Below are 14,954 nucleotides of genomic sequence, written 5' to 3' on the forward strand. Positions count from 1 at the left end.
CTACTGCCAAGTCAATTTAGCATCTCTAATTGGGTGTTACATACGGTAAAGGAAATCCAGCATTGTGTGGGAATTGAATGTGAGGGTTTTGAGGAACAATTCATGGCCTTGCTTATAGCCATTGAAGTTGGACATGTTCAATTAAAGAAATCAGGTTCTAAAAAATAGAGGGAGCTAAAGAGGTTAACATGGTCTCTCAACTATGAGGGCGGCTTAAGCTCAAGCAAAGAAAAACCCAAAGGGAGGGAGCTAGCACCATCTTTATGAAGCCTAAAATCATTTCTTCGAATATCTGAGGGCTTAACAAGGCAAATAAGCGCCTTCGGGTAAAAAAATTGCTTCATGAGTGGAAGGCGGACATTGTGTGCTGACAAGAAACTAAGCTGAAATTTATTACAAGGAGAATCGTTCAAAGTTTATGGAGCTGTACACATGTAGATTGGACTTATCTTGCTTCTGATGGGGCTTCAGATGGTGTTTTGGCGATGTGGGATAGAAGGGTGGTGGAGAAATTGGAGGAATTCATTGGGAAGTATACAGTGGCATGTTCCTTTAAGAGTGGAAGACAATTTTTTATGGGCTTTCGCTGGTATTTACGGGCTGAATTTGGACAGCAGGAGAATACTTTTATGGGAAGAAATTGGACTACGTAGCTGGTCGGATTTACCATGGTGCATAGGTGGTGACTTTAATGTTATAAGCCAAGTGAACGTTCAAGAGAAAGTAGGTTGTGGCCAACAATGATAGAATTCTCGGAGTGTATCTTCAACTTGGGTTTTGTGGATATCTCTCACATGGGAGGAGGTTATACGTGGTCTAGATTGGACAGATTTTTAGTCTTATCGGAGTGGAAAATTCACTATCCAGACCTTTGTCAAAAGAGGCTGTCTCGCCTTTGCCCGAATCATTTTCCTCTATTGCTGGATTGTGGTGGTATTCAAGGAGGGCATCGGTATTTCAAATTCGAAAATATGTGGCTGAAGACTAAGGTTTTGTGGAAAGGGTTAGGCGATAGTGGCCATCATATCAGATCCATGGCACCCCTAGCTTCATCCTTGCAGGCAAACTGAAAGTTTTAAAAAAAGATTTAGGCTTCGTTTGGATCATCAACACATCTCAACTCATCATTACAACTTTTTCAAATTTCAACACAAAATATAATAAACAATTCAACTTTTTCAAATCCCAAAATAATAATAATATTAAAAAATAATATTCTAACAATATTTTATCATCTCAACTCAACTCAACTCAACTTACTTCAACATCCAAACACAGCCTTAAAGCTATGGAATGCTCAATCTTTTGGTGATATAGGTGACTATGTAAAATTTTCAGTCCAGACCAGCCAAACCAACCAGACTGGACCAAAAATATGTTTGGTCAATTTCAGTCCTCCATTTGTGAGGAATTCGGTTTTCAGTCCGGTCCCGAGGTCTGTGATTTTTGGATCAGACCAGACCGAAACCGACCGAACTATATATATTGTATAAGTTAATTATGTAATTTTCATTAATCTATTATCATTGACCATGTAACATATTAAATAATATATGCTATCAATTAATAATATATCATAAATCATATGATAATTTATGTCATTATATATAGATATAGATACATCATACATCCATACATACTCTACTATTTACACTTAATTAAAGTAATTAGGTAATTTTTTTTAAGATACCTAAGTTCCAAGCAAGCATTAATAATCTATGGACAATGAAGTTATTTAATATTTATTAACTCTATATGATATATAAAATGTTAGAATTTTAATTTTTAATATAGGCCATTATTAATGATTAAGAATACTAAAGTCTAAGTTATAACTATCAACATCTTAAATATACTTATAATTAAATATTGTTTTTAATTACATAATCCACATTAAGAATTAACTTAATGTTAATATTAGTAATTTAAACAATTTTTTTTATTAATTTATCTGCCAAAGATTTTTGCTTGGTATTGGATCGAACTGAACAAACCGACAGACCGAATGGTTACGGTCCATATGGGAGTTCGGTCCGGCCCAGGGTGGGAAAATCCTAGACCGAAGGGATTCGGTCTGGTCCCAAAAACCCCTTATGGACCGACCGGACCAGACCAAATTCACCCCTATAAGTGACCGAAAGAAGTCCATATTGTAGAGGAGCAACAGGAGGTAGAGAGGATACAGGAGGGTCCGGTTCTTTCCATGGAGGAATTATCTCAAAAGTCTGAGTTAGTGTTAGAACTAGAGAGGGTTATTTTACTTGAGGGGATCTCTTGGCGTCCAAAATCAAGAACATTGTAGTTGAAAGGAGACCAAAGCACAAAGTTCTTTCATAAAGTAGCCAACTCTCATAGGAGAACTAATACCATTGGGATGTTGAATAAAGATGGTGTGGATTGTATGAGGCTCCTATGATTCGAGAGCACGTTGCTGGATTTTTTTAACACCTTGCTTACCGAACTGGTGGGGTAGCAACCAAAACTTGATGGACTAGCCTTTGTGTCCATTGACTTTCAGCATGTTTCTTGGTTGGAGAGACCCTTTGAGGAGAAGGAGGTTCACGGTTTGGTAAGGAGAATGGTCAAAGACAAAGTACCTAGTCCAAATGGTTTTTCTATGGGATTCTTTCAATCATGTTGGGATGTGGTGAAGGAGGATTTAATGAAGGTGTCCAAGCATTCTTTTTGGTTTGGAAATTTGAGAAAACCTTAATGCCACTTTTATCGCACTCATTCCCAATAAGTTTGGAGGATCGGAGGTGAAGGTTTCCGACCCATTAATCTTGTGAATGTGATGTATAAGGTCATATCCAATGTGCTTGCAAATCTCCTAGGGGAGGTTTTGGGGAAGATCATTACAAAACCCCAAAATGCATTTGTAAAGGGAGGCAAATTCTGGACTCAATTCTCATCGCCAATGAATGTCTAGATAGTAGGCTAAAATCTGGCAATCTGAGGATCCTATGAAAGTTGGATATGGAGAAGGCTTATGATCATGTTAATTGGGAGTTCCTACTTTACATGCTTGGGAGGAGTGGATTAGGGAGAGATGGTACTCGTGGATCAAATGGTGCATTCAACGGTGAAGTTTTCAGTCTTGGTGAATAGCAGTCTAATTGGTTTCTTTAACAACTCTTGAGGTCTAAGACAAGGGGACCCTTTGTCCCCACTCCTATTTGTCATTGTTATGGAGGCGCTTAGCAGAATGATATTAGCCTTCGTTAACAGTAGATTTATCGCTAGATTCTCATTTGGTGACCCCAATAGGGGTTCTCTTAACATTTTTCACCTCTTATTTGCAGATGATACACTAATATTTTGTGAGGCAAGATAAAACCAGATTCGGGCATTGAGGGCACTTCTACTATGTTTTGAGGCAGCATCAGGGTTGAAAGTGAATTTTGACAAATCAAAATTGGTGCCAGTGGGTAATGTTCGCAACATCCGACAGTTGGCTAATACTCTTGGATGTAAGGTTTCATCTCTTCCCATAAATTACCATGGTCTTCCCTTGGGAGCAGCCTCAAGGGCTAAATCGATTTTGAATACAGTGATTGAGAAGATTGAATGCAAATTAGCAGGTTGGAAGAGATTGTATTTTTCGAAAGGTGGTAGGATCACCTTAATCAAAAGCACTCTATCTGAGTTACCAACGTATTTCTTATATGTATTCCCAATTTCCTTTGGAGTGGTTTGCGAGACGAATTCAAATTTCATCTAATCAAGTGGGATAAGGTACGCTCCCCAATCTCTTTTGGTGGGTTGGGAATTAAAAATCTAAGGATTTTCAATAGAGCCTTACTTGGAAAATGGTTGTAGCAATATAATACAAAACCGGAAGCCTTATAGAAGTCAGTGATTGACTTCGAATATGGAGGTATGTGGGGGGGGAGCACTAGGAGGGTACATGGGGTATATGGAGTAGGAATATGGAAGCACATTAGATGAGGGTGGGGGTTTTTGCTCAGCACACTAGACTGGTGTTGGGAGATGGTTTTAGAATAAAACTCTGGAGTGACCTATGGTGTTGAGATGAAGCCCCAAAGGACAAATTCCCTTCAATTTTCAGGATTGCATATGAGAAAGAAGCTTCAGTGGCTAATTGTATGGAGATATCTCTCATCACGATGAAATGGCACATCTTCTTTTTCCCAGTATTTTTTCTAACATTCATCATATGTCTTGGGAAAAGAAAAGAAGATAGGCTTCTCAAGTTGTTAAGCTAGACCAAAAAATTAAATGAAACAAGGATAATTGGAAGTGGTCGACAAAACACGAAAACTTGTCCTCACCACACGTCACCCCAACAAACCAGACAGTAGTGGAGCTAAGGAGGCTGTTGCAAAGGATATGCTGGGCCTTCAAGGTATCGGGGGTACTTTTTTCAACGTTACCAGGCTAAGAGTCACATTGCTCTTTATAATATTGTATTCGTCCAGCTGGTATTGTATATTTCCTATGTACTTGGGTTGTGCCGCTCTGCACTTTGAGAAATTTACTTATAAAAAACCATAGTACTTGCAATGGCACAATGGCAATGACATGGTGATGGTGGTGGTAGGTGCTGTAATATTGGTGGTGATGATGATGGTGATGGTGATGGTGATGGTGATGGTGATGGTGATGGTGATGGCAGCTACGGCGGCTGTTAGAGGGGAGGGGTAGTGATGATAGTGGCAGCAGTGGTGGCAGAAAGTGATGATAGTGGTGGTTTGCAGCAGTGGGTGCTGATGATGGCAGTGACAACAATAACAACAATGGCGATGCAGCATGAAGAATGACAGGAGTAAGGAGATAAGGACAATCACAGTGAAAATATTTCATACTTTTACATTGAATTATGTGGAAAGAAATTACCTGATAACCACTAGGCTTTGGATTAACTATGTAATCATCAAACTCACCATCAATTGGGGTCCATAGCCTGCAACAGGAAGAAAGAAATAGAAATATGATACAATATCCGGTCACAATCAATGCAGACAGACATTTAAAATATTCCTAAGTAGAGACCAGAGATGCACTACTGCAGGGAAGAACTAGAAGGCAGTTTATTTGGAGGGGGAGGGCATGTAAAAATGTTACTAACAGTAGTCCTTGACTGAAAGAAAAAGCACTTGAAAATTCCGGAAAAATTTTTCTATAAGAAATTAACTTATTGTGAAATATTTTATCAGAAAAAAATATGAAACTATATTAGAGGAAGATAGTTTCTTATCACCCATGTTAGAATGAATACAATTGCAAATAAACTGAAACTTGAAGAGCACACATTTCAATTAATTTACTTGTGTACAATGTCAAGAAGATTGTAACAACACTGAACAGCAGGTCCATGTAGAGTTCCATTCTTGTCTCCAACAACTACCCTTAATGCACGGGCATCATATACCTTGCTGATGCTGACATCTTTCCGTTTCATCTGAAGCAGGTAACTATACGAGGATTAATTTCATGTTCCAATAAAAAAGTTATTTGTATAAATAGACTTTCTCAACAACTCTCTGACCAACGAAAATCAAATAACTTTTGCAATTGGTCCTTTAACTTCAGTTGCTCAAACATTGTGATTACAACACTTTTTCCGTAGTTGTAATGAGTTATGAAGGGAAAGAAATTTTCAAAGGTCTAAGTAGAATGTGTGCCAAAGATAAAAGAGGACAAGCCCTAACATCCAAGACATGAACCTACAAAAGTACCTCCATAAAACAAAATTAAAAAGGATGAATCAAACACAACATCATTCTCCTCCAAATCAATAAAGCTTAACAATCTTCAGAAAGATAAAAATGTTTGCCCCCATCCTACTTACTGGAAAAGATAAAAATGTTTGCCCCCATCCTACTTACTGGAAAATAAAAGGAGAAGAGATCACATTCTTTGATTATAAGATTATTTGAAGATTAACCACCAACATAGACTAAACTGCATAATACACTTCGTGAGAGAGTGTTAGAAGGAGGTAGTGGTTAAATCTGAACTGTTTGCCTTACTCAACCCAATTAGTTACATCTACTCATCCCGTAAGAACAAGGTGGAGAGTGAAGTTGGGGCATATGACATACATGTAAAATTTAGCAATTATTTACAAAGGAAAAAAGGGGAAAAGTACATTTCATTTCTTGCATTCCAAATGAATTACTGTACAGTCTCCAAGCAAACTTCTCTCCTAATACATTTGGGTCGTTTCATGGTACTTTTCTATAACATATTTGGTATTTTAACTGCATTTCTGTTTGATACAGCAGCTGAAAACCACAACATTTTTTGTCTGTACTTTAAGCACCCAAAGTGTTTGAGATTTTTCAAAAGCTGGCTGAATAAGATGGTGGTCAATCTTCACCAGAGTGCTGCTACTTCAGAGATTTATTTCTTAAGTAGGCATTTCATGGCAAGGTTCATTTTATTTCTTTCTATCTCAAAACAGAGAGCTTTGAGAATAGACTAATTTAATAAAAAAAAAAGTGGCGATTTAGATCTTCCGCCTCTAAGAAAGTTCATCTCCGTGATTAAACTCAAAAGCATAGACCTAACAACTTCTTGAAACCTGGGAACCAATGTGCCATGAATCATGATGGCCTTGGCATGCTGATGGGGATCAAATGGACTCGAGCAAGGAGCAACGTCAAAATAATTTTACAGCAAACTTTCTAAAAGCTATAAACAGGTATCTTTATGGGAGTTTAAGAGGGAACAAAAGGCAATCGTACAGTTTTTCATACTTTTATCATTAAATACATCTTTGCATGATCTTGGATTATGAGGTCAACTGATGTAGACGGTTTTGAGTTATACAGAAGCAACAGTGTTTTAAGTGCCAATATGAGGGACATACATAACTCTTTGGATAATCTTATAATGTATGAAACATGCATGCCTAACTGTGATTTTTTGAAAGTAAACCATGCATACCTTGCTGTGTATACTATACAAACTTTTTAGTCGGCTATATAACGTTACTTCCATCCCTGGAACATACCTGCAAGGGAATAATTAAAAATAAGATTAAACACCCTTTTGGGGGTGTACAAACTAATAACACTGGTTCACATACACTATTCAGCAAGCAAGCAAATGATAATATGAGAAGTACAACATACGAAGTTGATATAATTAACTCCCGCTCAAGTGCTTCCTCACAAATCACCAGAGATGCTAAAGCAATTCCGGCATCGCGCAAAACCTTGGGTTTTGTGTGTGTCTCCAGAGTACTTCCAAGACTATTAAGAAATTTTGTCCGTTTTCTCCGATCTAGCCAGATATCAAAAGGAGCTACAGCTTCCAAAAGATCCTGAAAGTAGAGAACATTCAATCGAAATGTCTAAAAATAAAGGTCCTTTTATGCATTACAAACATTCCAACTTCACATTCTTTACAGGATTACAAATCTCTCCAACATGCTTCGCCCTGGTGACCATTCTAACAGTAAGCAGGAAGTCAACTAATCCAAATACCTTCTGAAAGTCAATATAGACAGACAACCCAAACCACCAGTTTAAACCTATTTTAATGCCACACCTATCATCATCCCTAAGTGTGTGCATTATCTCAGCTACAGTCTTTTTGGACCTAGAATCTCTTTTATTTGATATTTTGATGAATTGTAATAATGACAGAAAGAAAGATGGCCCTTCAGTTTGCACTAAGGATGCGGCCATAATGCAAGACTTTGTGCTAGAATTCACAATCTGAGATTCAAAATCAAGGATATTTAAGAAAGAAGAAGAAAAAGACACATTGCCTAAGGCAATCACCCAATCAAACAATGTTCTTATAAACAAAGACTTGAGCATATTTTGAGTAAGTTCAATCCCATTCAAAGTCTTACTACTAGTGCTTACAGATGGTGCAGTATAATCCATGAGAAAATATTTTAGTGAAAAAAAAAAAAAATATTAAAGATAATAAATTGCCCAGGTTTCAACTATATAACAAAACTCACACTGAAAATAACTTTCATGTTGATACTTGGAAACTTCCATTATTTAAATGAATCTGTTTTTAGCACTGAGCTCTATGCAAAGCAACTGTAATGAATGTGGCCACTGACAGACTGACTCTATCTCAGACATACAGTTGAAGCACCTTCTAAATTTTTCGCTGACCACATGCTTTCATAGGGAAAAAAAAAAAAAAAGTACATTTTTTATGATGAGACCTTAGGTGCTTAAATAATCTAATATATAAAGTGCATTGACCACTAATAAGAGAGTTTTCTTTATTTCTAGGAAACTTCAGAGCCCTTTCATAAAGCAAGCACTTATTCTTTTATCAATAGAAACAATAAGTGGATGATGTCCTATCTATCGACATGGTAAATATGCATCTAAGTCCTCATTGTCAATAGCATTCATCAACATAGGCATCCCCATTGGGACGCACTAAAAATAAAAAGAGTAGTTTAAGTTCAAATCACTTACTTTCATGCTTGTGATGTCCTCATCAATTGCCATGGCCCCTTCATAGTCAGATGTTAAGCTTTTTTCATCCGATGGTAGCAAGCTGGCTCTAGCAGATATTCTTCTTACATTTCCTGCTCTGCTGATAGGGCTCCACATGGATGCTAGATCTGCTCGCATCTTCCGAAATATTTGAGGCTGCACCAGTGTACATGACAAATCAAGACAGAATTCTTTCTATTAGTAGAAGCATTAAAAAGCACAGAAACTACAATCCAAACACATTGTGATCTCTTGGGTGATATTCTTCATATTGATAACAGCTGAGCCTGATCTCTTGGAAACTTGTTATTTGCGTATAAAATGACAAATAGATTTTTTATTCAATGTGTAGAGAGGTGCAACTCCAGTACATAGGAAGCATACAAAAGGATACGCCTGACTTGTGAAAGGGAGAAAGGAGCAAACAAAATTTGAAAGTTAGAAACCTAGAAAATTGGGAGCTGTTATGCAACAATCTGTTGCATATCAAGGGAGTTGAATATGATGGCTACTAACTCTATCACCATTACCTCACAATCTTCAAATGTTTGAGCATTATTTGCCCATCAATACACCACATTAAGCATACAAAAATCCTCCAAACTTCTATATTTCTACAACTCAAAAAAGGATTCTGCCAATAACTCCACCAACCATTGGGGCATAACCAACACAACACCGAAAGTAATGAATATTGACACCCATAAATCCCTAGCCACCTCAAACAAAGCAAAAGTCTCTGCTTACACATCCAACACCATTATGTTACTACAATGCGCCTCTTTCTCAAATTATTATTTATTCAGTGTTATAATCTTCCCTAAATCTGCTGTCCAAGCGAAAAGAGCTACCTTGAAGGAGCCTTATTCCTCTTTCAAGGAAATAAAGAGCCAACTTGAGGAATGAGCATATTGAAGAAATACTTGACCTCAAAGGTCCGCCTCTTGGATGAGATCCAATAGATATGTGTGATCACACCAACCTGTTAAAGAACGAAGGGAGTGAAGCCACCTCCCAATCATGCACTTATCTAACAAAAGTAACACTCCATTATGGTATTTATCGAAGATCTGCTAATTTTCTGCAATCAAAGACTCCTTAAGGTTATATATACATTTATTTTTATAATTGCCTCTCTACATTGGCATATACAAAACAATTCCAGAAAGAAAGTCTACAAATACTGGTCCTCAAGCCACATGTCGTACCAAAATTTGATTTTAGACCCATCACCACCTCATATCTTTCTTTTTTTATATAGGTATACTAACAATTTAAGGTGACCACATTCAGATTCGAACTCAGGACCTAGTATATACCAAACCACTTGGAAGTAACTCGAGGACCATTGATCCATAACCACCTCATATCTAACAAAATGAAAGAATTCACTGCAACACCTCCTGATTAGGCCTGGGCATGATGGGCTTTGGCCCGCACCGTCCGAAACACCCGATCCATCCAACCCGAATAAAGACGGGTTCATCGGGTCAAAGTTGAATATTGGGTTTAGAATTATAAACCTGTCGAAACTGTGAAAGTGAAAGTGAAACCGAAAATTCTCTGTGAATCTCTTCTCCCCACTGCGAAACCCTACCCTCTGTCGCCCTCTTCAGCTTCTCTCCAATTCATTTCACGCCATGCACCACCAAGTTCCAATGCCTTGCCACCGGTAATCTCTCTCTCTCTCTCTCTCTCTCTCTCTCTCTCTCTCTCTCTAAGATCTAACTTGTGTCCATGTTTCATTCTGGTAAGTACTCTGGATTTCAACCTACACAGTACCTTCCTAAGCATCAACTGCCATAGTAGATAAATTTTACAAAACATTGATAAAATTTACAGAACATTGATAAATTTCAACCTACACCGTACCTCTCATGAAGAAGACTTGAAATCTTACTTACTTTGCAATGATCCCTTCAATACCAACCTAATATGAAATTCCTGTTGTTTTTTATTTTATTTTATTTTTATTTATATATATATATATATATATATATATATATATGTTTCCTAGCAATGCATGTAAGTAACTCTATTATTTTTCAGAAACCAGAAGAAGATCAGAACCACAAAATCTGACTTCCCAAAATCCTTCCATTCCATAAATGTATATATCTGCAAGAATGAATCACAACAGTACTGACCTTACACTCCCACCGCACAAAAAACATAAAATAGAAATATATGGTAAGCAACAACAGATTTCATGACATATATAGGCCAATCTAAAGAGCTCCTATTTGGTAGACACGTAACCATCGAGACAAATGGCTGAAACTCTGGACACATGCCCCTTTCTCCAAAAGAAATATGCATGCAAACCCTCCCTTTTCTGAAAGAAATAGGAATTGGGTGTCTGTCTTGACCCAATGGCAACCCAAATGGTTGTCTCTTGATGCAGTTTGTGTCAGGGGAATATGAAGCCAAACCTTGGATACCATCCTTCTACTTTTAAATTAATCCCACCCATATGAGCAACCCTTTGTTTGTCAAAAAAATACGGCATCCCCATCTTAATTTAATCAGTGGATAGCCTAAATGCAACATTGTTTATGGGTATATTTTTAATTATTTTGTTAGATGAATTGAATGCAAGTGACATCCTCCCCTGTTGCTTTTTTCAGTGTTCCACTTGTATGAATATACCTCTAAGATGCTACTCAAAGAATTCTTGTGGTTTGTGGTCACAAATTAAACTTAAAAAGATATTATCCCTGAAATTTAGCAAGATTAAGTAAAAGTCAATGTCAACATTTGAACACCCGGGTCCAATGGAAATGCAATCATCACCTGCATTAAATTAATCTGCATTATTACATCAAATGCATAATACATGAAGGCCTTGGTGTATATTCCAACAGTCTTGGTGTTCTCAATGTGGATCCCATCAGTATTGGTGTTCTTATTCAATCAACACATGGGGCATTTCACTTAAACACCAAGTAGCTTGAAACATGGTCCGAGAAACTTCATCCAACAACTCATTTTTATTTATTTGACATCACTAGTTTTTATATATTATAGGAAAATGTTAATTATTTTGATGGACTCATGAGAAGAATATCTTAATTAGAAAAATTATTTTAGCATCACTAATATCTTGATTTTTGTATGTTATATTATATGGCAGATATAGAGGAAGAGATGGGAAGCTACTATAATGTGTTCGTTGGATGCTCCTTAGTCTTTTATCAGTTGATGTTCATATTTTCTAATTTAGATAGTTTTTGTAATAGATGACTTTTGTACATTTTTTTTTAGAGAAATTCTATTTGCAGTCCCCATTTTGGGATTGCATGTGCAACCCCTTTATTAAATGGAAAAAAGTACCATTTTGATAAGGATATTATTGTAATTTTGAAAAAAATTAAAGAAAAAATTAACTAGGCTGGCAATACAGTCCCCATTTGGGGACTATACGTAGCATTGCTCTTTTTTTTATTAGTTTTTGTACAAATTTAACCTATATGTTAGCCATTAAATCAAACAGTTCTAAAAGGACCTGAGGTGATTAGTGGTATCATGGGCAGTATGGATAAACTCCATTCAAGGGCCTCCTTATTCTTGATGAAAGTTTAATTTTTAGTAAGTATTGTTGAAGTGAGGCTGGCATAAACTTAGTCTACAAAACTATGACGTGTTTCAACCGTTGGTGATACACAATAACCACTGTGACATATAGAGAGAGAGAGAGAGAGAGAGAGACGACCCGACTCCGACCCGCACAATGAAGGGTCGGTTCAGACCGGGTTGGCACGTAAACACAGACAGGTCGGGTCGGACCGAGTCCAGACCCGATTAAATGTCATCGGGTTGCAGTCCTACTCCTGATGATTTCCCAATCCCAATGCCAAAATGGTCCACTAACCTCCAAAATGGTCCACTAACCTCATTTGAACAACACCCTCCACACATGCTACCATATTTGGCATTCACCACAAAAAGACACAAAGCCTTTCTCTTTGTGTCATAATGTCATAACCATTCATCCAAAAAAAAAACATTATTAACAAAATCAAAGTTCTAAACCCTAAACCACCTAACAAAATCAAGGTCCATATCTTAGACCACTTGGCTAGGTGGAGCTTGAACTCATTGCTAATTCTGCCCCACTATAAATCATGCTATAACTTCTCAAGATGTGGTGATAGGGAAAAGAGACAGAAAATAGGTTGGCAGATTTAGAGAATCCTCTTACTTACAAATATCACGGCTTCCAACCAATTAGACGACATTCCATCTTCTCCATAATGGCATCCCAATTAGACTTCGCTTTGAATGACACCCCAACGGGAGACCTACATACTTCAATATGAAAAATACCTTACATCAAAAAATACGATCAACCTCCAATATTATCCTTGCCTCCCACTGTTACTAATTCTGAATTGGGCAAGAATAATTTTTAGCCTTGAAACGACTTCAAAGCAAAGGAACTAGCATTAACTTTTATTGACTAGGAACCTCAGAGACCGTGCAAAAGCAACATCCTTACTCAGTTAAATCTCAAACCTCTGTAACGCATACACATCACACAGATCAAGTGAAGTATCAGCTTTTCATCAACGGAACATAGCCCCTAGAAATTGTTTACACCCAACAATTTGAACTTGATACTTGGGGGAGCATACCCCAAGGCCAACACCCTTACCACTTGAGCCAACCCTTCAGGGTTTATAGGAACAAACATTAATGACACAGATGATTCAGCATCACTCACAAAATATCAGTTTCATCTACGAAGAGAGGATGAGACAAGGTAGGTTCTTCATAATTTCTAGTCCCTATCGATAATTATGTAGTTGACAACTTGATGGCACCTAGAAGTGGCAACATTTCTATCGACAAGCTTACAACCTAAGCCAAGATGCTCAGACCCGATATTTCTTCCTTAGTCAAAGAAGAGGCCCCAAACCAGGATCTAACCTTCCACTTAATGAAACCTGATTGGGTTGAAGCCACTTAAGGTGTGATCCAAAGGCTAGGCCTTTGCCCTCCTCTATTTTGGAAAGGGGCTTTAACAGCCCACTATCTTTCTACCTCCCAAGACCTAAGCCACTCTCAGGACCCATGTTCTGGGCCACAATTGACTTCACCTAAATAATGGCCTAAGTAAGGTTTTGAGAAGTATGAGGCTCCCAAGGCTTAGACTTGGACTGGACTTTCCAGGGCCTATGTGCTGCTTTAGCCTCTTTGGCCCCACCCCACTAGCCAGACCAAGTGGACCCTAGCCCGAGGTAGAGTCTAGTCTCATTATACACCTATCCACCTCCTTTTAAAAGCAACATGTCTCTCAAGAAGCTAAAGTCCAAAAATTCACCCTTATTGTCCTTAATATTATGCTTTGACTCTGCATCAGCAATACCTTCGGCTTTCTTCAGTTGTACCCTCGCTTCACCATTACCTCCACAGCTTTTTCTGGGCCACAGCCAATTGCTCCCCTGTTGGCAGGAGCACCCCTTGTTCTCCTAGTAACTACCAATTCCTCGGCAGACAATGGTTTGCTGACCAACGGAATTATTATCACCATCACGGATGATTTTTCCAAACTTATCATGCGATGAACACCCATCTTGAGGGTTCCAAGAGAGTGCCACTCTGGTTCCACCACCAAACCACAGCTAAAAGAGAAGCAAGGCCCATCAAAGTTCAAACAATTCCAACCACGACCATAGCATCCCTCCAGTATAGTGTGGAAACCAATGCAACCACCTCCTCCCTATCCTGCCAAAGACAAGAATGTATCATGGCAATTGAAACAACACTGGGCAATGAAAGTTGTGTTGCAAGCCCTGGAGGATTTCACAAATTCCTTCATCCCCCAACCTAGTAGAACAAGGCTTTCACCTTCCGAACAACCATGGCAAACTGACTTTACACGGTGAAATTGCTCAGGTAGGCGTCTTATTTTTTCCACTATACATCACACGAATACCACTTCCTTTGTCAAAAACTCCAACACCTTAGCTTTGATGTGTAAGCAGCTCAAAAACGCCATACTCTGTATACCAAGGTACCTTGACAATGAAGTACAAAAAAATCCAGCGAGAAACTGTACTAACTCATCAGGAATAGATTTGACAGGATATCATGTTAACAGAACACATGCATATCAAATAATAGTAACAACATGGAAACCATTATTATCCATGATAGATAAAGATTATGATTAGACCTGAAGAACAGCAAAGCACAGATCTTCCAATTCAGCTTTCAATGCCCACAGACCCAATCTGGACGCAAGTGAGCACCATATAACCAAGGTCTCCTCCGCAACAGCTTGAGCCTTTGGCAACGGCAGCACGTAACTGTAAAAATAAATCATCCAAGTTTGACTCGCATGATAGATTATAAGCCTACATTTTGTAATCACCTTAGTTCGATATCAGTAAATATTCACCGCATATTCCAATTTAGTGTTAAAACTAACAGATTAGTGGGCAGAAGGCGTGGTGGAGGCACTAATTTTTAGGTGGGGTGGTGGGAGGCACTAATATGTATGTGGGCATT

At 38.0% G+C, this 14,954-nt stretch overlaps 1 protein-coding gene and 1 long non-coding RNA gene across 3 annotated transcripts in view; one reads left to right on the forward strand and one right to left on the reverse strand.

Moving 5' to 3' along the window:
• Nucleotides 1-14,954, reverse strand: part of LOC121254729 — a 31,995-nt gene that overhangs the window by 6,502 nt on the left and 10,539 nt on the right. For both annotated transcript variants that reach the window (XM_041154873.1, XM_041154874.1), the window contains exons 7-12: nt 14,620-14,752; nt 8,421-8,597; nt 7,101-7,291; nt 6,913-6,979; nt 5,289-5,422; nt 4,858-4,924 (exon numbers count right to left, since the gene is read on the reverse strand). In XM_041154873.1, coding sequence (XP_041010807.1) covers nt 4,858-4,924; nt 5,289-5,422; nt 6,913-6,979; nt 7,101-7,291; nt 8,421-8,597; nt 14,620-14,752 — 769 coding nt within the window. The remainder of the gene's footprint in view (nt 1-4,857; nt 4,925-5,288; nt 5,423-6,912; nt 6,980-7,100; nt 7,292-8,420; nt 8,598-14,619; nt 14,753-14,954) is intronic.
• On the forward strand, nt 1,967-14,077 carry LOC121254730. Its single transcript, XR_005938699.1, has 3 exons — nt 1,967-2,130; nt 12,983-12,987; nt 14,066-14,077. It is a non-coding gene; the product is annotated as an uncharacterized LOC121254730 (long non-coding RNA).

This window comes from Juglans microcarpa x Juglans regia, chromosome 3D (assembly GCF_004785595.1).
Source record: "Juglans microcarpa x Juglans regia isolate MS1-56 chromosome 3D, Jm3101_v1.0, whole genome shotgun sequence".
Lineage (NCBI taxonomy): Eukaryota > Viridiplantae > Streptophyta > Magnoliopsida > Fagales > Juglandaceae > Juglans > Juglans microcarpa x Juglans regia.